Source organism: Rhodamnia argentea, chromosome 2 (genome assembly GCF_020921035.1).
Source record: "Rhodamnia argentea isolate NSW1041297 chromosome 2, ASM2092103v1, whole genome shotgun sequence".
NCBI classification, from domain to species: domain Eukaryota; kingdom Viridiplantae; phylum Streptophyta; class Magnoliopsida; order Myrtales; family Myrtaceae; genus Rhodamnia; species Rhodamnia argentea.
The window spans coordinates 5061401-5083493 of NC_063151.1; the positions used below are offsets into that span (position 1 = coordinate 5061401).

The 22093-nt window shown below is 41.7% G+C and overlaps 3 protein-coding genes across 7 annotated transcripts; 1 reads left to right on the forward strand and 2 right to left on the reverse strand.

Annotated features, from left to right (window-relative positions):
• Positions 1-3128: 3128 nt before the first annotated feature.
• LOC115749989 (heterodimeric geranylgeranyl pyrophosphate synthase small subunit, chloroplastic-like) lies at positions 3129-4188 on the forward strand. The gene has a single exon (XM_030687060.2). The coding sequence runs from the start codon at positions 3169-3171 to the stop codon at positions 4096-4098; it is 930 nt and encodes a 309-aa protein (XP_030542920.2). The 5' UTR covers positions 3129-3168; the 3' UTR covers positions 4099-4188.
• A 5108-nt stretch (positions 4189-9296) lies between these two features.
• Positions 9297-10723, reverse strand: LOC115750021. 5 transcript variants are annotated; one of them, XM_030687149.2, is made up of 3 exons: positions 10487-10723; positions 10163-10380; positions 9297-10034 (listed from the first exon to the last, which is right to left on the reverse strand). In XM_030687149.2, the coding sequence occupies exons 2-3, from the start codon at positions 10209-10211 to the stop codon at positions 9568-9570; spliced, it is 516 nt and encodes a 171-aa protein (XP_030543009.1). In that variant the 5' UTR covers positions 10212-10380; positions 10487-10723; the 3' UTR covers positions 9297-9567. The 5 variants fall into 5 exon arrangements, with proteins under 5 accessions (XP_030543009.1, XP_048130330.1, XP_030543007.1 ...); XM_048274373.1 differs by having other exon boundaries at positions 9297-10173; positions 10244-10380; positions 10487-10717; XM_030687147.2 differs by having other exon boundaries at positions 9297-10173; positions 10299-10380; positions 10487-10713.
• Positions 10724-17714: 6991 nt separating this feature from the next.
• Positions 17715-20742, reverse strand: LOC115749996 (ATP synthase gamma chain, chloroplastic-like). Its single transcript, XM_030687070.2, has 2 exons — positions 18615-20742; positions 17715-18062 (listed from the first exon to the last, which is right to left on the reverse strand). The coding sequence occupies exon 1, from the start codon at positions 20427-20429 to the stop codon at positions 19275-19277; it is 1155 nt and encodes a 384-aa protein (XP_030542930.1). The 5' UTR covers positions 20430-20742; the 3' UTR covers positions 17715-18062; positions 18615-19274.
• Positions 20743-22093: the final 1351 nt, after the last annotated feature.

Sequence of the window (22093 nt, forward strand, 5' to 3'; positions counted from 1 at the left end):
GAACAACTCTAGCCAGCTTGTCCCTGCACGAGGTGCAACACGAGTTGGCCTGTGGACCTCACAGTGGTTTTCGTGAAGATGATCCTTGTGGAAAAAAAGGATTTAGCTGCTGCTTCTGAGGCACCACCATTCTCTGAGTCTCAATCCAACATGAGATGCATCCCTCCATAATAGTAATCTCACGGCCAAACCAAACTTAATTTAGAGGTCTGATGCTGTCGAAGAATGCATCAAGATGATATTATTCTTAGGAGTGATTTTTTTTATTTTATTTTGGTCGAATTCTTAGGAGTGAGTTGATGCAGCCATTTCCGTCAGAGTCTTCGTCGTTGTTAACAATTTCCCAAAACTAGAACATTGACAAGGGTTTGATTCCCACTGGTATATCTAACATCTCTAAGTATTGTCTATTTTCATATGGTCAAAAGCATGAGACTTTCGACTGACGACGTCAGGAGCTTTTTGCCTCCTAACTATGTTGGACCAGTTACAGTAGAGTACTGGAGGTTTCTGGGAATTTCGTGGAGCTTGCTTTGGACACGGACACTTCTCGGCGCGGGCCAGAAATTACTTTTGGAAATTAAAAGCATAGCTTGAACTAGGAAATTAAAAGCTAGACATCGAAGATTTGATCGAACTTCTGACTTGTGACTTACCGGCTTTTGTTGGAGCAACTACTTTACTATTAAGCGAGGAAAGAGTTAACTAATCTCGAAGGAAATCATTCTTTTGTGTTTTTGAAGAATCTTGAGGCATTTAGCCCAAAAAAAACGTCCACGATATGAAGAAGTATTCCGGATAGAGGAATGCCTGCTGAAGTCGCAAACCACCCGATTTTGACTTGTGGCTTCTACTCTTTTCATTATTTGGACTTCTTGCGAATTTCGCGGCACTCCCATTTCGACTTTTCAATATTAAGTACTCCAGTAATTGTAGCTGTGCGTAGGATTTTCGTTCTTATCGTTTTGGGTTCCAATCTATATGAAACCCTCCCCCAAAAAAAATGCAAATACGGATGTGTGAAATGAATATTTTATTTAAGATGTTTTTCTGAAATCGAATGCACTTTTCTCGGTTGTAACAAATTTAGATAAAAAGTTCATAAAAATAGGAGATAAAAGAAACACAGGAAGGGAGTTGGCGGTAGCGGGCAATTTATGGTCTTTTGATGGACCGGTCCTATTGATCAAAACTGGCACGTGCCCCCTTTCAAATTAGTTTAATGCGTGCAATTATAGAGTATGGACAACATTAGATCCCACTAGATTTGAATTAGATGGCCTACATAGCTTGAGCTCGCGGCAGGTGCACCTAACAACCTCGCCGGTCCGATTAATGCCGAATCGGATTCTCAGCATGACCTAACTTCCTTTATAGATAAGAGCTTAACCATAGGCAATCCGAAGCTTCACCTTTGATTGCTAACTTGGCAAAACAAGTTTCAAAGGAAGAAAAACTCGAATCTCATTGTTCTTGGATGGACTCTTTTATCGATTCATTGAATAGGTTTCCAGATTCATCGTTTGTATAGACTTTGGTTGATTGCAAAAAATAAATGATTTGAAAAATATTTACCTAAAAATTATTGTTTGTATCGCTTGAAATAAATAGTCTATGGAAAATGCCTTTATTATCGATGGGAATTTATGTCTAAACATTGTTGCGGACAATAAATTTTTTTTTTTCCGTTCATTCAAATTTTAAGAGATATAAGCGAACATTTTTAAGGAAGTATTTTCTAAATCATATATTTTGCGCAAAATAAACGCACTTTTAAGATAGCTTAGCCCCTTCATTGACCTTGGCTCATGCATGCGGAAGTAAGTCCGGACCCAATTGAGTTAAAAAGCTTTTTTTTTTGGAAAAAGCAGTAAAAAAAAAATCCAAATTAGGCTCACTGTGATACATTTACCTTGAATTCTTTTCGTGACATCAAAAACCTACAACTAGGCTTATTGTGACACACTTACCCTAATTTTTTTCTCGTGACATAACAAGCCCCAAACTTTCACCTAAGTGATACATTTACCCTCCCTCAAGATTCCGTTAAATGATTTTTTAGTCAAATCAACAACGTTTTATTCTACTTAACCCATGTGGGCTCCACGTCGACATTGTTTGCTCTATGATGTCCATGTAGGCATTTTATAATGGTTCTCATTGACAAAATTTTGATGGAGGATAAATGTGTCACACAAATACAAGTCTGGACTTTTAGTGTCAAAAATATTTAGGGTAAATGGGTAACAGTAAGAATAATTTAGAGTTTTTAGTCCTTTTTTTTAATGACTTTCAACCGTTCATTGGGAAAATTGATCCAGCGGTTCAATCGTTTGAACCGGTACGAATAGGACTGCTGAACCGATCGGTTTAAAAATACCGCTCTCGACATCGGCAGTAATCAGCTAAAAACTACTAGACACGTTACTCCTTCCAAGCATTAGCATCTATCCAACGTGAACCATGTGAAGTGATGTTACCAAGTTGCACATGACTCCGTGACACACGTCCTTGGCCATAAGTTTGATTGATGTGACAAAAACATTATTAATATAGAGTAAAGTACGATATACTCTTCCAAAATTCATGGATATAAATGTAAAAATTTGTCTATTTAGAAGATCATAAAATGCTTTGTAAATCCCACAAATCGGTTAAGTTCAAAACTCCGATCTAGGCAGGCAGCTAATGAGATTCGAACTAATCACTTAAAAAAAAAAATAAAATTGGTCCAATAGTCGCTTTCAATTGCCGACCTAAGAAACCTTCGATTATCTCGATCGACCTCATCGATCGTGTCATGTCCATGATGGACTCCTTAACACTCTACCGTACCGATAATTTGATGGCAACTTTACAGAAAGACAATTAATGTGAAAAATATGGAAACAGGGCGCGAATATTCACTTCGCACACGACAAAGCTCTGGGCCCCGCGTTTTCGTACGTTGTCGGCTGTTGGGCCCATTCCGAACCGAATTATTGACCTTATCGTGTTCATAGCAAGAGAGAAGGATGGAAAAAGACCGAATGAACTTTTATCGCCCGACCTCCTTTTACGTTAACCAAGTTTCCAAGTGAATAGCACGTGCAGCACGTGCATGTGCAGCATAAATAAGAGCGTCCGGATGTGTTGCGGTACTCGTCGTCTCTCTCTGCTCGTTCCCCAATGGAGAAAGCTTTGCTCGGCTCCAATGGTCGGGCGGCAACACTCTTCAATGTCAGCCCCAAACCGCATCCTGGCCGTCCGCCTTCGGCCCGAATGCCCATCGCAATGGCCGTGCCCAAATCCGGTACCCGATCCACGAGTCAACGGGAGGCCATCTACACAGAGATTGAGGACCATCTCAGGAAGGCCATCCCCAAGCCCCCCCCCGTGGTGTTCGAGCCAATGCACCACCTGACCTTCGCGGTCCCCCAGGGCACCGCCCCGGCCCTCTGCATCGCGGCCTGCGAGCTCGTCGGCGGCGGGCGGGACCAGGCGATGCCCGCGGCCGCCGCGCTGCACATCATCCACGCGGCCGCCTTCGCCCACGAGAACCTCCCCTTGACGGACCGGCCCGAGATCAGGCCCCCCGTGGCCCACGCCTACCGCCCGAACGTCGAGCTCATGACGGGGGACGGCATGGTCCCGTTCGGCTTCGAGCTGCTCGCCGGGTCTGACGACCCGGCGGGGGAAAACTCGGAGCGGATCCTCCGCGCGATCGTGGAGATCACGCGCGCGGCGGGGTCGCAAGGCATGGTGTCCGGGCAATACCACGAGGTCGAGTACCTTCTGCCGAGCGGTCGGGGTCGGCGGGAACCCGAGTGGGCGGACCACGTGTGGGCAAAGAAGGAAGGGGAGCTGCACGCGTGCGCGGCGGCGTGCGGGGCGATACTGGGGGGCGGGGCGGAGGAGGAGATCGAGGGGTTGAGGAGGTATGGATTCTACGTAGGGATGATAAGGGGAATGATGGCTCGTGGGGATGGAAGAAGAGAGGATGGAGGAGTACTGAGTACGGTCCGAGATATGAAGAAGTTGGCTCTCAAGGCGTTGGAAGGTTTCGATCAAGGGAAGGTTGAGGCAGTCGCAAGCATTCTTGATGCCAACATGTGCTAAATCTTTCCTAAGGATCATGAAAGAATCGAATGTAATGTTTTTTTTTTTTTTTTACCTCCTTTTTTGGGCTTAAGAATGTAACGTTAATTAGCTGCAAAAAGTGCCCATTTTGTAGATTTTTTCTTTTCGACTCAAAAAGTACCGAGGCTACTCGTTGGATCGTCATATGAAATCTGTATTTGTCTTCGTTATTTTGCAATAAAAACGAATAGCCTCATGAGTTGATTTTAAAGGTAAAAAAAAAAAAAACAATGGCCTCATCGATTGGCTTTATAGAGTCAAACAAGTTCTAACCTTCGCAAAGTAATTAACGTGAGAGAATGTGAAGATTGGATCACATGAAAATGATTGCCCCGCGTTGCTTACCTTGAGGATTTTCCCAAGCTTGCGACTTCTATAAAATGCAACATTTGTAAGGAGAAGAGATTGTTTTTAGGATTTCTTTTTTTATTATTATTATCGTTTCATCTTTCGATAGCAGAAAATACAATAAAAACATATAGGAAAAGTTATGACAATGTGTAGATAGGGAAAAACTTGCCTCGTTCAAGACATGTAGCCAGAAACTATATAGATAGTTAAAAGGGAAATGCTTCTCCTGACAGTCTGACGGAACTATCGGTTATTTCTGACAGTAGATTCACGCACCATCACTGCGTATTTTGCATAAAGCACTCATTAATTGAAAAATTATAAAGTCAGAAATAATAACGATCTTGTCAGACTGTCCGTCATGATAGCGGCTCCCACAGTTAAATGTATAGATAGAGATGTTTTGAGCATGAATCATGGGAGCACCTGCTTTTTTGGTGGACCCGCCGAATTAACTTGATTAAAGCAGGTATCGCACGAGAAGCCCATACGTTTTGTGGACGGACTGAAATAAGGCCCGAGAATCGAGATTGGCCACTACAACTTTTGGGCCTATCCTTCACGATGGACCATATTATAACGTGGATCCAGAAAATAAAAATTATGAAAAAAATATTTTGCCGAGATGAAACAAAACTAAGATGTAATCACGTGAAATGCTAAGTCTGTTTTAGGCTCCCTTTGTTTCACGGAGAATGAATGATTTGGAAAATATTTTTCAAAAAAAGATTGCTTATAACGTTAACAAACCACGAATATGCAAAAAGTATTTTCATTGTCCACGAAATGTTTAGACATACATTGCCACTAGTAATGAAATTGTTTTTTTTTTTTTTGCCGAACATTAATTTATTATCTCACGCAATTCAATTGATCGTTTTTTGGAAAATGTTTTCCATATACTTCATTTTTCGCAAAACAAACGGAGCGTTAAACATAATTCTGCGTTTCATCAGCAAAATCTCTCCTCTGAAAATTTAGTATTAGAATATGATTTAGGACTGGCCACTTTAGTCATCATCAATGGAAACTTTTGCCTTTTCAACTTGATTAGCGTAAGTAAACTTATCGTCCCAGCTGCCGACAGAATTTGACATGTTGATTCCAACATCAATCGTTGGGGCCTTCTGTTTCGTCTCTCTTCTTGTCGTCTTGTTCCAATATAAGGGTAAAGAAAACATGTCGGAAAACATTACGATTCGGGCGGCGGCTCAATCTCCGCCAGTCAACCTTCGACCGCTTATTTCATCGCCGCCCAGATTGGATCGGCCTCTAGATGACATGATTTAGATGAAGGATTCATAATCGATATTGCTATGCAGCCTGTGGATTACACAGGCCACGCTAGATATATAACATGTGTTAGGTTAGATGGAACAATTATGATACATGTGGTGAATGGGGAAAATTATCAAAAAAGTTATAAACCTATTGTAATTGTGCTAACATAATTATAAACTTTTTTTTTTTTGCCAATTCAGCCCTATATCTTTTGTAATTGTGCTAATTCAGTCCATCCGACCAATTTTAACTGGCCGTCCAACAACATCATATTTTGATTTTTTTTTTTCGAATTTTGTAGGTTATTTTTTTCCTCTTCGGTCCTCTTCTTCGTCCTCTGGACAAATGAAGAAGAAGAGAGCAGGAAAAAAAAGAAGAACAAATAAAAAAATATTTAAAATACTATGTCACTGGACAGTCTGTGTCCACGTTAGCGCCGGCCGGTCAAAATTGATTGGGTAGATGGAATTGATACAATTGCAAAAGGCTTAGTGTTGAATTGGTAAAAAAAGAGTTTATGATTAAGTTGGCACAATTGCAATAAGTTAAGATTTTTTTAGTAATTTTTCCTGCGGTGAAGTTTAAAAAAAAATAAGATAAGAAATATATTGAAAACCATCTTCATATTAGGACTAATCATCAAAACCTGTGGGTAGTCTTAAAGCGATCTCGATTTGTCATTTCTCCGTTCGTCACCATTTGGTGCTTCCTGTCGATGTTGATTGATGCGAGGAGCCATCATGCTGTAACAATTGCAGTTGCACTATTTAAATTGCACGTTTTAGAGTGTAATCTCGATACTTTCCTTTGGATCAAAGGAAAGGAACAGTTTAATTTCGATAGTGTAACAAAGTGAAAGAGCGCAACTTCTATGCGACTTTGCTCTTCGAAAGAAAAGAAGCTTTTCGATTCCTTTTCTCTTTCTCCTTTTTCAAATATTTCCTTTTCACGTATCGGCTGTCGTAAAATTTCTTGTCCAACCCCGCTTTAAGCCATGGCCGTCCACACCATGATTAAATAAAAGAAATTAAGCATATAAATTCATTGTTTAAGGCAGAAAGAGGGCGTGGAGAAGTTAAAAGCAACGTTCTTCGTGACCCGACGCGGTGTAATCGACATGACCAATGTCAATATACCGCTTGAAATAGCAATCTCTCACTTCGTTTATGCTTTCGAGCTCGAATTCCACCACTTTCACGCACGCCATGATCGTGGTGTAAAGTATATGACAATCTGTTATCATATGATTGTGTTTTTATGGGGAAAATGTCACAAAAGTCTTAAATTTATTGTATTTTTGTCAATTCAGTTATAAACATTTTAATTGTGCTAATTGAGCCATAAACTTTTTCACATTTTGCCAATTGAGTCTTTTCGCTAACGAAAATCGATGAGGTGGACTCTACCAGTTCTATGTGGCACGGTCGACATTAACGTGGATATTTTTCAATAATGTTTGAGTATTTTCAATCAATTTTTCTTTCCTTTTCTTTTCTCGTGTTATTCTCCAATTTTATTTTTGTTCTGGTGCTAAAGCATAAGTGGAGGAGAAAAGCGTTGATAGGTTTGAAATATGTGGCTTCATCATGAGCTATAGTCGATTTTAAAGTCATCGGAGAAACCCCCTCACGAGTCATAAACAAGGGTAGGGTCAAGTTCGTGCGCGTTCGATGCCCCTGAACGCGTAGATCATGCGGGTATCACGTGGAGCCCACCGACATTAAGAGTTGCGATGCATCAAGTTCAAAAAGACTAAATAAAACCCAAACTCGTAGATCATGCGGGTATCACGTGGAGCCCACCGACAGTAAGAGTTGCGATGCATCAAGTTCAAAAAGACTAAATAAAACCCAAACTCGAAATACCATCGGTTTTTTCTTGCCTTAACTAATAAGAAACTAACGACCCCATCTTCTTAACGAAACGAATAAGGACATGCGCAGGTCTCAACAGAGTCCCCAAGCAGATACTAGGAAAGCCTCACGTGTCTCGGCCGTCCAGCCGACGACATGGGTCCAGCCCCGCCCAGCCTGTACGATGTATATTGTCTGGAAGGCGACCCTTTCTGTACAATATTCTATTGACGAGGAACACCGAAGAAAGTCCAAAACAGCTTTGCATCGCGATGATCTGTGACGCGATATTGCATCTTTGAAAAGTCTGCACGGGATCGAACCCCCCACGGTGCTCCCCAGAAGCCGGGATTTCAACAGAAGCGGGGCTCAGAAACTTCATGGATCCTTCCATGCATGCGACAAAGCAAAAGCTAGTGAGGTTAGCCCTCTGTATTTTTTTTTCATTTCTTTTCTGGATTGTGGAGGGGCAAGTGATTACTGACGAGTTGACAACGTAAAAAGCTACCCAATCTCATCTCAAAAGCACAAGGAAAAAGACGAGAAGGTGTGCAAATTGAAGGTGGGGAGAAAAAGGCCAGTTATAGAAGAAGCTTGATGGTGGCTGCTGGTGCAAGGTCTAGAAAACCTTCTTTGAGACGGGGAAAGCTCGAGGAAACCTGCTTGCTAATGTGGGTTTTGCGTGAGATCACATTGGTTAATTAGCTGATTAATAAAGTTAGCGTCGCCAAACGACATGTCTGTGCGAGTGTATGGAGTCATCAGCACTTGTGAAAGCCTTTTGAGAATTAGTCAACCATTTGAAGTGTCCACAAACGGGATGAAAACCGAATTAAGGTAAACTACGTGCGGCCCGAAGATTCGTTCTATGTGCCGTGTGATTATGAACTGACTCAATTACTGACAATAATTTCCATGAAGATATAGCATAACGAATATTGTCTAGATGAACAAATTGAAGGAGCATGAACAGACGAAAAAGTCAAATGTGGTTTGGGAAAAAGTGCGTTGCCGTTGGGGAAGAACAGAGAAAGAGAATCGAGTCTTCAGTTTGTGTTTGCACGGAATGCACATGCTCGATAGAGATCAGCGCTCCTCGGGAGTAGCGCAATTAGCTCCTTTTGACCATGATTGACGCATGCGCTCGCGCGTGTAAATGATGTAATTAACGAAGTTAGCGAGAGCCACAGGAGTCGTTGTTCTACCATGGAAAAACATGGGAATGAAGAGGAACAGAATCGAGAGGGACACGCTCGCTCCGAATAGTGAAAGCAGGCACGACCTTGTCCTAGGCGGCCGCAACGTGATGGGTTGTTGTCTTTTTTTGTCGAATTGTGCTCTAAAGTTGTTCGTATCTATGTTACGTGCATGCGTAATGTGTGATTGATGCTGAACACAATCAAATCATGAGATACGTTCCGTGCCGTGTGTAATTTGAGCACTGACTTTATGGGAAGACATTCAGTACTTTCCAAAGACAAGATCGGACATTGAACTTGTGCCGTCAATGGATCAAGGTGTTTCTCATTTAACAAGTGAAACACATCCCGCTCAAAAAATTTCATGGCCAGTTCAGATTGACTGAATTTTTAACGTGTTAAAAGAAATGTGCATCTGATTTGTATTTATCAATTCGTGGTGCCAATGTGTGTGGTCAACTCTGACCGGACAATGCAAAAGCACAGTAATTACTAATTAGCTCTTTTTGGGATCTCAAATGGCAGCGGATGTTGGAGAGAAGTAAGAATCGGCACTGAAAACCCAGCAGACCATAAGGAGAAAGAAGAGAAATTATTCACATCTTTTCCTTTCCCATCAAGCCAAGTTGATCTCTCTCTGGCAGGACAAAGATGGAGGCTTACAGACACCAATCACAACCCTGTACAGAGACTACGACATCTTACCTATATATTTATACAGTCAAAACGCATTCCCCCATGATTAAAGCTTGAACCCGATTCAATCATGGCGACTCCAGAAAGCCAGTTCTGGTCAGAACAGCGTTCCTCACTTTGCTGAGGTCCCTCCCTTTCAGGGTCCTCCCCGCCCCTTCGAACACCGAGAAGGACGAAATGTGACTCCTGGCCAGCCTCATTGCTATGAGCTCGTGCGGAGGCATCTTGCAGTCGCCCTCGTCCTCGTCTTCCTCGCTCTCGCCTCTCTCGCCGCCCTCCATCGCTCCGCCGTCGCTCGACTCGCCCTCATCTTCCTCGTCCCAATCCCTCGTGCTCTTCGAATTAGAAGCGTTCTTCGACTTCTGCCTCTGCAGCTTTGACCAGTACGGGATGTTGACTGGTGCTGACTGCTGCACGTGTCTGGCTGCTCCCTCAGGGGTTGAGCTGCTGCTGCCGGCGCCGCCGGTTGACCTCGAGATCGTCTTCGGGGCGGTGGGTGGTTGTTTCCTTGAGAACGAGCTTCTGGGTCGTTCACCTGAAGCCCAAAGATGGGTATTGTTAGAGTCTGGTTTGCCATTAAGGACCTCCCAGACCTCTGCTTCTTCAAAGTCAGCATCCCGCAGTGACCTCCACAGTCCACTGCCTTGGTAGGAGTAGCCATACCTGTCCTCCATCTATAGATTGAAGCAGAGTCTTTGAGCGACACTGACATAAGGTTTTGAAGGGATGCAAGTTTTTTCGTACTTGCTCATGTAAAATTGGAATCGATTTGGACTAGAGATGAAGAGCAAGAATCCACCTTCTTTGCTATATAGACTGAGAATCTCCGAGGACTCCCAACCACTCTCTCGAGTTCTCTTAGCTAGGAGGTATCTGCAAGACTGCATCCCAAGAGAAAAGATGGATTGAGAAACGCACAGAGATTCAAATCTCCAAAGTTATCTCCGGATTGTCATATTTCTTTCTCAAGAAACTAATTGAAATCACCTGAGAAACCCTTGAGTTGGAGTATCAGAGGATGGTAAGGCTCTGTGGAAGACCCAGAGACATTTCAATGGAGAGAATGGGGAAAGATTCAAGAAAAGCCTCTTTGAGTTTTGTCGTTATATATCTTCTGAACATGGAGGATCCTCGATATGTGTGTGTATATATATTATTGCCCCATGATGCTGGACTTTTGAGCCTGAGAAGCTGGGAGGAAATGAGGGCGCCGTCTAAGGATAAAGATGTGCTCATCTTCTTCCTCTTTTTTAATCAAAGGGTTTAGGAAAACAAGGAAATAAAAATAGAACGTGGATCAAAATGAAGAAGCTTCTCATTGGGAGTCTTAGGACGTCTTTATCTGCTCTCTAAGTACTGTATTTGTTTGGAGAATAGGCGAAATCTTCTCGTAAGATCGTAACGGATTTCTAAACAAGTGTCGTGAAAATTAGATAGAGAGAGAGACACAGAACGACATGTGAAATATGAAAAATGGAAAGCATGGAAATCAGCACAAGCGATACATGCCGCGTGAAATTTGATTTCAATATCATGTTTGAAAGTCCAACTTAAAAGGTGAAGAGAGACCATGTACATAAAGAATATATAAACTCCGAAGAGGATATAATTTACCACCAATTATCAACATTTTGGAAAATAGGTGGCATGCCATTTCTTTTTTAAGGAGAATCTAAATAAAGGGCTTATAATTTAAGTGAGTTTTTTTCCTCCATAGGACAGAGGAATATGTCAAAGTAAGACAAGGAAGAGGTAAAAAAATCACATGTTTCTTCCAAATTCATGATGGGAAGGTGCATTGTCGCAGCTGTTCAACGTGATATGAGTCATTTTCTCTTAAGTCGGGTTCAATTAATGCATCTTTTTCATCTGAATGGGGCTGCCAAGTTCCAGCCGTCATAATCCAAGAGACTCTCATTCTAATGTAATAAAGTCTCACATAACATTCAAGACTGCAGCATCTTTGAATTTTGGAGACCGAAACTCTATCCAAACCCGTGTACCCTTTCTTTTTTTTTTGTTAGACGTAGATGGAGGGTTTAATTTGCGAATATTCATAGGACTTTTGTTAAGAATGGTTCAGATATCCCATATTAATATCGACAAAAACAAAAAAATAAAAAAAAAAAAAGGAAAAGGAGTTTGAGCATTAGGTGGCCAGTTCACAACCTTTTAATAATGGAGATCACCAGTCATTATGAGCGTGATTACCTCAGAAAAGTAGGTGTCACAGTGTTTAGGTTTCTTAAAAAAATAACAAAACATTGTAGGAAGCACTTGCAGCAGCTGTCTTAGTCCGACGTGGAAAATTATCTTTTCACTTAGGCGCTGGAAAGTGCGAGGAAGCTAAATACGCCCCCGCCAGCCCACAGAATTTTCTTTCTTAATTTGAGTATAGCGCGGTTAGCCTAATCTGTTAGAACCAATCTGACGAAACTATGAGAGGCCGTTTACGTAATTCATTGCATGTATTTTCTTTACTATCTAATTCATTAGATTGTATTTTCTTTTTTTTTCTTGCAGTAATGTTACTATGATTAAATTAAATTAGAAATTTAAAAAAAAAAACTAAAAACATTCTGATAAAAAAATACATGCTGGAGGGCTGGCAGCAACCCATAGTGAGCTGGGCGTCAGCCATGGCCAATAGGTCACCGGCGATGGGGCGGCGGTCACAGGCAGAGGGCCTGAATTTTTTCTATTTTGGAGTTCTTTTCAAAGTTTGGCTTTTGTTCTTTTTGAGTTTTTCTTTTAGGGAATTTTTTAATCATTTTTTTAACCTAATTTGCCGCACGCATTGCATAGTCAATACAGACACTTTTGAACGCTGCCATTTGTTAAAATAACAAGTGGCAGGGTTTCTAGCAGCAGATTGAGAGAGAGAGAGCACTGATGGAAGTGCTCTGATTAACTTCGCACGATTTCGAGGTCACAATATGAGTAATTCCTCTCGAGCGTATTACAATGAAATGGAAAAAAAAAAATTATTAGCGAGTCTCTCTTAATCAAACGGTAAAACAAAAGAAAGTTTGCATTTAACGGATCGTTCTAAAATTTGTCCAATACGCATTTCGTAAACCGAAATTTTTTTATTAAGCATAATTGAGTATGGTTTATAAAAATTTCGGTAGCATTCGTAAACCAATTTTGGCCATCTGTCACTAACGTGGACGCCCATTGGTGCCGATGACGCCGACATGGCAATTTTTAATATTAAATATTTTTTAATTTTTTAATTTATTTATTTATTCTTTCTTTTCTTTCTCGCTGACCTCCCCGGCCCTCGCCTCTGGCGGGTGGCCGATCCAACAACTGGGTTGGAGGAAGAAGGAGAAGAGAAAAGAAAGAAAAGAAAACAAATTTAAAAAAAAATCTCAAAAATAGTAAAATATTATAAAAAATTATGCACGTCAACGTCATCCAGTTAAAGTTGGACGGATGGATTGAATTGTTATAATTTCAATAGGTTTAGAATTTTTCTTAACCCCAAATCATGACAACAACAAACTACGTCGGAGAGGACGCAGTCGTACGGCCATGCGAGGCAGGACGCACGTGCGAAATTGTCGAAGAGCCGACATTCAACGCACTTGGCTTTACTCGAATTCCCGAAGGGCAGAAGGGACTGCATGTTTTCACGAGGCCAACAAGGTTTCGTGGCGGATCCAACAAATTCCCATTCATTGCCCCCGAAGAAAAGCTAAACATGGGAATCAGAAGACAGCCTGCCTGCCACAAGCGTCCACAGATTCTCCATTGGATTGATGAGACAGGGCAGATTCATTTCTCTTGGACGGATTCTCCAACTTGCCGCGATGCCCTCTGTGGCGGCCGCGAATTAGGCACGTGCATGGGGTTGGCCCGTCTTCGGCCGACGTCCAGCGATTCCCATCACCAAGATAATTATGTTTAATCTCTCGCAGTGCTTCGTTGTCTGCTTATAATACGCATATCTCAATTTAGTCGGGGTGGAGAGTTAGGGGATGAAATTGTGAGATTACAGGTGGTTGATGGGAAGTGTGACATTTGATTCGACCATAGCCACCGATTCACCATGTCCACGTGGTGGAACAAAACATATGTACACGGATCTTGTCGAAATATTATATAAAAGGTCGGGTCTTCTAATTGCGTGCAATTTTGGCCCGGCACATCTGTTTCTTTAATCTAGCTCATTATCTACCAAAACCCCAAAGCCAAAAAGTAGAATTTGCATCTCATAATGGCAGGGAATCCGAAAAAACTTAAGTAATCCGAGTTTGTTTATTTGAAGGAAAATTTGGGAAATTGTTTTTCAGCTTTTCGGTATTGAAGGTAGTGGAAAACTAATCAATTTACAGAACACGTTTTGCACGAACTTAAAACGACAAATTTACATTGGGAGAAAACAGCTTTCATTTCTAGCAAGAATGAAATCATTTTCCTTAAATCACTGAACAAATGAAACTAACTATTTCTCCTTAAAAATGATTTCCATGTAAAATATTTTCCTTTCTCATGAATTTTTCAGTAAAACAAATGCATCCTAAGACAAAAGTTTTTTTTTCCTTTTTCCTTTTGTTGGAGAATCATTTAATTCATTCCTCTAAATTGAAATGTCGGAGCTCATAAAACAAGCTTCAGAATAAAGTAAATCCTAGAAAGCTTGAGGGGATGTGCCAAGCAATTTCGTGAAAGGATCGTTTTTCTTTCCGCAACTTTATTGGCCTCTCTACAGCAATGGGCTATGTGAATACCTGCAAATTGAACCAACATATCGTGGCATTCAGTTATAAGCACACGCTCTTTTCACGGAGTATAATCCGAGGACTTCAAGGCACTTGTGGAAGCTGAACTATCTGACTCGAGAACTAAGCATTCGTGTCTGCTGGAAGCGAAGTGTTCAAGGGTTTCAACGAGAGCGAGGGCTTCTGCTTGTGCGGTGAAGGAAATTAGTCATCTATCTTTGAGTCTATCATGTAACGCATGCCACACAGAGAATACTGGCGGATGAGGGAGATAAGCAGAAAGAACAAGCCAACATGGGCTAAATTCTTGACCAGGTCAACCGAACTCGAGCCCATTTGATAGATGGGGAGTAACCCAGCTTAGTCCGGTGCAATCGCATGTTATTGTCGGAGAGTCCCGGGTAGTATTCGTGATTCTTCGGTTAACTCTGGAGTCCGGACCAGTGCCAGTGTCTGAGGAATGCATGGGAAAAGTCTATGATTTTCCGCGACCTGCGCGTCGGTTTCACAGAAGTCTGTAGCAAACTAGTTCACGGTACCTTGAAAGTAAAATCATCCTCCAAAATTCGAACTTCGAGTAAAACTTTTTTCTGGGGAAATATAGTAGAACGATCACAACCGCAGCTGGACGATCTCATCCTATCTTGTAAAATGAACCTCCAACTACTGGTCCTTCATCTCCTCCTCAACAAACATATACTCGGACAAAATGGCCACACTAACCGACAAAGGCTAGACCTTATCAGCACTCGGCTAAGGTAAGAAGGGCCAAGCAGAAGCTCCATCTTCTACAACGATAAAGGAAAACCGGAGTGGGCGTTGTCCTCATTCTTAATTGTACATGTTCATGTGTCTGGCCTCTAAGTCTGTACCACAATCTAAAAACCAAATCTGGTGTTGCGGCTCTGATCTCTCCAATCAAATCTATGGAGCAAAATGCTTATATCGAACATGAGAGCCGTATATGTAGAGAAACGGTTCTCACGCGGTGAATGAACGGCAGTGTGGCATGGAGTTATGAAGATAATTTGCATAGATCTCATCCGTGATGGGTCGAATGAATCCTCGGAGTTCCCGCATTGCCCTCGCAACTTGCGACTCGGATCTAAGCGGGCATTTCGACTAGTCTTCGCAATTGATTGCTAATGATGTTGATCCGGGCATTACATGGACTGCAGAGTTCTTATTATGATTTGATGCAAGTTGTCAGAGTATCGAACCTAACCAAATCGACCAGAGCAAATCCAGAAATAAGAAAAATGGCAAAAAAAAAAGGGTCCCATGTCAGATTATTCACTGAGCTAATCAATGAGCGACAAGAGCATCGTTGCCCGACGCATTCATGAAGGAATCGCCACCGCCGCGGCTAACACTAGAGTCCAGGCTCTGTAGAAACACAGATCTATGGGCGACGAGCCTTTTCCTTGCGAGGCAACGAGGGCCGCAGCCGGTGCTGCCGCCGAGGAGCTGAGGCGTCGGATCGGTCCCGGAGATCTGGGGCTGGGCGGCTTGGCTGCGTGCCCGGGAAGGGTCGAGCCGGGGCATGTGGAGCCGAGAGAGAGGGTCCGGTTTGTGAGATCGGGAGCTGATTCTGGAGTCCCGGAGACGAGCCAGCGCCCCTGGCTTCAAGTACCGGTGAAGCGACGGTGGCGCTCCTGAGGCTGAGGCTTTCATGCTCTCTGGCTCCGTCGACTCTGCGCGGCGTTTGGGAGAGAGCGGGAGAGGGAGAGAGAAATAGGGTGGATGGAATGATTAATAGAGAGAGAAAGAGAGGGAAGGAGTTTTGGGAGGCGGGAAAGTGGGAGGGAGGGAAAGAGAGGGAAAAGGAAATGGGGGAGAGCGGGACGTTGGGAGGGAAGCGTTAGGGTTGCGAAACGAAACGAAGAGCGGGAATTGCATGGAATCTGGCCACGTCAGACGTCTCGCCTGCGCTGACGTGATTCTGGATTCCGGCACGTGGCAAGGACAGGCCGTCACGTGACAACAAACGTGAATCCTACCTCCATGTCTTAAGCAAGTATGAAAACTACAATAAATTACTTATTAACAAGTGCCCCTAATATCCGACCGACAAAGAAAAGTGTTCCTAATAAAATTGTCAATCAAATTCAATGACAGAATATTGTGTTTTCAATGTGTTAATTGTATGTCTAGCGAAGACAATCGGTGCATTGGATCTTGTAATACTATTTTGTTAGTTATTCGGCAAGTGTTTGATACACTGTATAACAAAATCTTTATTCATAGAAAAGTGTTTTTTTTTTATGTTATGTAGGGCGTAAGCCTAAAATTTGAAAACGGATGAAAAAGTGATTTTACATGATTTTTCCGTATAAATATAATGATTTTATCTGAATTTCCTTGGATATGGTTTTCAAATTATATGTAACCGCATAAATGAGAAAGGATTTAAGCTCCATTTATTTCACGAAAAAGGAAAACGTTTTCCTTGAAATGATCGTTTGAATAATTATTCAATTCCAAATATTTTCGTGATGAAATTATTTTCTGTTCATTTATTTTTATGAACGATATATGTTATTATTTAAAAAAATATATTTTTCAAATCTTTCATTTTTCGCGAAATAATCGAGCCACACACATATACTTCAATATTACTTTATTAAAGGAAAGTTTTGAAGTTTGGTCTTGTTCTTCGTTTCCAACCCCCCACCTAATCCCACTAACTTTTAGCTCTCCTTGGCAGACATCAAAATTATTTTCCGACCGCTTAGGCAAACCTACACGAAGTAGACTTTTCTTTCTGAAAATTTTAAATGCAAAGAAAATAATGAAAATGTCGTTTTTTTTTTTTTTTGTTTGAATCGATTGAAAATGTCGTTGAGTTATTAATAATTTGTCTCATTTTGCTTCTCCGTTTTAATTTATTTTTTCCTCATAGAATTTTTTTTTTCAAAGGCTACAATCGTAAAACAATCCAAAACAGAAAACTACCATTAACGGCAATTCTCGGTTTATTCGGGAGGAGCAATTGAGCGATCCTGCTCTTTAACACCACACCGAAAAACTGAAATGCATCTTCAAACGCCCATTCCATTCCGAGCTAATTTCCCCATACTAAACATATCATCTGTTGAGTCTTTTTGGGAGGAAAACCAGATTCATGGAGGAATCATCAGTTACAGAATTACATGAGGACGATAAAGTGAAGAGAACCAAACTCACATGGTGAACACTGAACAGGCTCCGACAAAACAGACCATTATCTGAATCCATCCCTAATTTGCAATCCCCCTGCCCCGCGTAATGCGTCGCAGCTGCATGGAACAGTTTAAGTGATTTCGACAGCGGGAATAGGACTTCCTGAGTTGGAACCGAAGCCAAAAGCTCAATGCTAAAACCAAATTAGTAATGGTTGATCGTTCCTGGATTCACCGACTGTTGAAAGTGGCAGCGGCCACCGCCAGCCTCCTTGAGGTTCAACACTATGGTTGTGGACTGAAGAAGATTGACCAGATAGCATGATGCATGAATACCTGTGGCATCTAACATTCACGTCATCCAAGTTCCATTATCAGGCATCCTTGCTCGCCTAATTCGTTCGAGAATCACCACACAAGCATAAGATGTTGGATTCATTATCGACGTGTACATGGGTCTGGCGGCGTACTCAGACCAGCCCGCCAGGCTTAAAGGGTAAAAGGGTCTGGCAAAACTGCGCTACATTTGTCTTAAAGTGTTAATCCAGAACCGTATGTATGGAAGCTCCTCCAAAAGGTCTTTGGACCCAAGTTGAGCTCTTTGCAATATAATCCACTGACAAGGATTGCGTAAAGTTTCTATCAATGTGGCCTTTCAGTTGGGTGCAAATTCAGCTGCCATGAAAAGGTAATGCTTAAGCATAATATCAGTCAGGTAATAGAGACCCAAAACACTGGCTGGCACAAACCATGAAGAAGTAAGGCCAACGCAAATTGAGGTCCGCGCTTCTGCCAATAATTCTCTCTCCCACAACAAAGATAAATAGAGAACTCTCCATCGTTTTTATTCTATACTTCCCGTCTCTTCAGTTTCTCTCATTATTTTATCGGTCGTATAATTGCAGACAAACTGATCCGAATGCAGTGAGAACTACAACAGAAGACAGGGTAAGGAATTGACTAGGGAAGCTCCCTCCCTCAGTTCATCCAGAATTCGGGCCAGTGCAAATCAGGCCGCTGAAGGAGGAATATCAACTCTTACAATTGCTATTGTCAATAGGTTTGCCAGGCAGAAGGCAGTAAAGAGAAAGTCGAAGATGAAATCAGCACCTTCAAGTATTTCGTCCAGATACTTATAAAATGCAAAGAACGTGTCCATCCACGGAATGTATGATCCTCATTGCTAACCAAATACCAGTAAAAGAGCAAACAAGGTGGAGTGCTTACTGCCATGGCCAATTTTCTCTTCCATGAAAAATTGCTGTCAGAAATATGCCACCTATAGCACCAATCTGCCAGCCACACATAACAAATTTCTCATTTGTTCATGTCAATTTGACCAAAATAGCCACTGAACCACATAATCACCGATTCCACTCCAGCAACGGTAGAAACTAGCGCTTCTCCAGCAAGAAGATAGATGTTGAATGATCCCACTACTTTATGAGAGATTAACCAGAAAGATTCCAACACGACACATTCCCTAAAAGTGTGCACTGGGCATCGTATTACTCTAACTAACTGCAGCAATTTGAAAGCATCATTCTCAGGTCTTCTAACGTAATAACTTAAGGCTAGCATGTAGCAGGGAAGAAAGAATGAGATAATATGACAAAGATGATTGACGAAGGCACACAACTAATTCTTTTTGTGAAGTTGCGACGAACCAAAATATGGCAAAAGAATTTTTCTTCCAGCCCGAACACAAAGATTGAAACAAAAAGAGGCTACCTTCTCCACTCAGATATCGTCAATTCAACAATCAACCAATTAACCCTCCAAGTCTCGGCAAAATTATGTGCAGATAGCAGAAGGAAACAACTACAAGCCATGAAAGAACGGAAGGTTCCCAATAAATGAGTATGGTAAGTGCCTCAACCCTCCAAACTAATCAAAATCTGTTAGTGCCTCAGCTCCAGCCACAATTTCCATTAATTCCCCTGTAATCTTCGCCTGCCGTTCCCTGTTATAAGCAATTGAGAGATTCTTTTTCAATTCAACGGCATTGTCGGTCGCATTACTCATGGCATTCATCCTAGCAGCTACCTCACTTGCAATTGATTCCTGCAATGCCCTCAAAATCTGGCTATTCAAATACAGAGGCATCATAGCATCAAGAATCTGAACAGGGTCTTGCTCAAACTGCAACAGAGGCGAAATCTCGCTGTTCTTCTTCTCAGTTTGCTCCCACTCAACTGACAATTTCGCTTCTTTAGTAGTCAATCTGAATAACTCATCCCCATCGGCATCAACACTATATCCATTCACATCGAGTACCTCTCCCTTAGGCGACAAAGGAAGCAAAGTATGGATAACCGGATCAGACTTGATCAATGACACAAACTTAGTGTACACTAACTCAACTTTATCGACCTCTTCACTAACAAACAATGAGAAGACATCGTCCGCAATCACCTGGGCTTCCTTCACTGTAGGAAAACTGTCTCCCTTAATAAACCTATCAACTGGAACATTAGGCCTGCGCATAAAATATGAATTACCCTTTTTTCCGACGCTAATCAAGGTGTAGTCCAATTCAAGATTTTCAAGTTCTGCGATCCGGGTCTCGGCCTTCCTGAGGACAGCATTGTTGAATCCGCCACAAAGGCCCCGATCACCGGTCACAACGACGAGGGCAACTTTCTTTACGGGCCTGATATTTGTCAAAGGAACATCTACATCCTCCCCTTGAAGCTGCTCATTCATGTAGCACAGGAATTCCACTAGGGTTTCAGCAAAAGGTCTTGCATTGATCACAGCTTCTTGAGCACGCCGAACTTTTGCCGCAGCCACCAACTTCATGGCTTCAGTGACCTTCTGCGTGCTCTTCACGGACTCAATTCGTTCCCTGAGTTCTCGGAGACCGCAACGAATTGGTGCACTAAGTGAAGATTGGTGAAATTGAGATTGAGCACTTGATGGTGAGACTGGAAGAGAAACGCGAAGAGGGTTTCGGCGAAGTTGAGAGACGAGTGAAGATGTGTCCGAAAATGGTGGTCTTGAGGCGATCCACGAGTTAAGATTGGAGCAATACATGGTCATATGGGTTTTCAAGCTTTTCCTTTGCAGCAACCTATCTCCAAGGACTCGAGGGGATAGAGAGGGTTTATCGTCAGAGCAATTTAACAGGTCAAATGAAGTTGTTTCTGAACATACCGGAGAGGGAAGCTGGGAATACTGGCGATGCTCCCGTACTTTTCAGCGTTGCTTCCAACGGTGTCACCGCCGCGCCAGCGGGCAGAGACGTGCTCCTGTCTTGGTTTCTATATCGCCCCGACCGAGGACTGAGGAGGCACGACGTAAGGGGAAATCAACATCAGATCGGCTTGTGTTTTGTTTTCTTTATGTCCTTTTTTGTGTTTCGTTAGTTTCTGTAATTTGTATTGTCAATGCTCTGGAGTGACTAGCCAGAGGGAAAAGAATTGGTCAAAATTTTAGTAAGCATCAGCTCCGTTTATTTCATAAAACATAAATAATTTGACTATATTATTATCGACAACAATTTATATATAAATAATAAGTGAAAATATTTTTTTTTCATTCTTTTAAAATATTTTCTCTTACGCCGTGAAATTTTACTCTTCGTATTCTTGTCCATTTAATTTATTTTTTTGTCTTTTTTGGCCTAGGCAAATGAAAGAAAAGTAATAAACTAATCATATAATAACATACCAAAAAACTCCAAATAACAAAAAAAAGGTAAAAGTACTCGCCAACCCTCCCTCGCTTATGGTGGATACATGATAATCCTTTGTCGAAATTGAATTGCTCTCGTTGACAGTTTTTCACCCATAGAGTATTGCAATGCATAAACACATAAATAAATAGTTATGATGGGAGACATTTTTCGTTAAAAATTCCGAACATGAATAAATTTAAATTAATACGACGAGGAATTATCACATTAGATAAAATGAAAGAGCCGTTTTACACTGGTTCCAATTGGGATATGCGCGAGAGCAGGACATGGAGAGGATAAAGTGCGCTCACTCTTAGGTGCCGCAAGCAAAATCAAATCAAATTTGCTGTGTTTAAATATGGCGGTTGACATTGATAGGTTTTAGATGGGACGATTGAAAGATACGCGATCCAACGGTCGATGTTGACAAGCATGGATCAAGTCTAATGGCTTTTTTTTTTTTATGGGGTCAGAGATTGTGTTGTGTGCCTAATACTATAAATTTGCTTCTATGTGGGTTTTGGAGATTCCTCGTAATACGGTGGCCATGACTGCTGGGAAGTAGTAAGTATGTGTTTTTCTTCCTTTTGGTCCTCTTTTAACGATCCTTTGGGGGAAAATGGGATTCGGAAGTTCCGATGTAGATGCAATAACTTCTCTTGCTGGTGTTGATACGTTTTATGTAAATTTCCAAAACATGGTGTCGCTGGTCTGAAGGTCAAGAGAAACCTCCCGGTTTCAAAATGGCAATATAGGCGAGTGGTGGATTAGTCTTCACTAATCTTGCGAGAACAGATTCGTTAGAATTGGTTTTGGAAACACATAAGATAGAGCATATGACCATCGAATCAAAGGGTAAATAGTATCTTCTTTGAAATTTCTTTTATACTAATTAATAAAAAGATAACGGCTCCATTTTCTACCGTTTGCAATGCCCTCCAAACACGACTTTGTTTAATGCGATAGAAGTTTCTAGACGCTATTCACTTTAAATTTTAGCTAAGTTTGCATATGGGAGATACTTATG

Excerpts from the sequence above, each read along its gene's own strand:
- LOC115750021 (XM_048274372.1), bottom strand. The coding sequence starts at position 10,386 with ATGCAGTCTTGCAGATACCTCCTAGCTAAGAGAACTCGAGAGAGTGGT.
- LOC115749996 (XM_030687070.2), bottom strand. The coding sequence starts at position 20,429 with ATGACCATGTATTGCTCCAATCTTAACTCGTGGATCGCCTCAAGACCA.
- LOC115749989 (XM_030687060.2), top strand. The coding sequence starts at position 3,169 with ATGGAGAAAGCTTTGCTCGGCTCCAATGGTCGGGCGGCAACACTCTTC.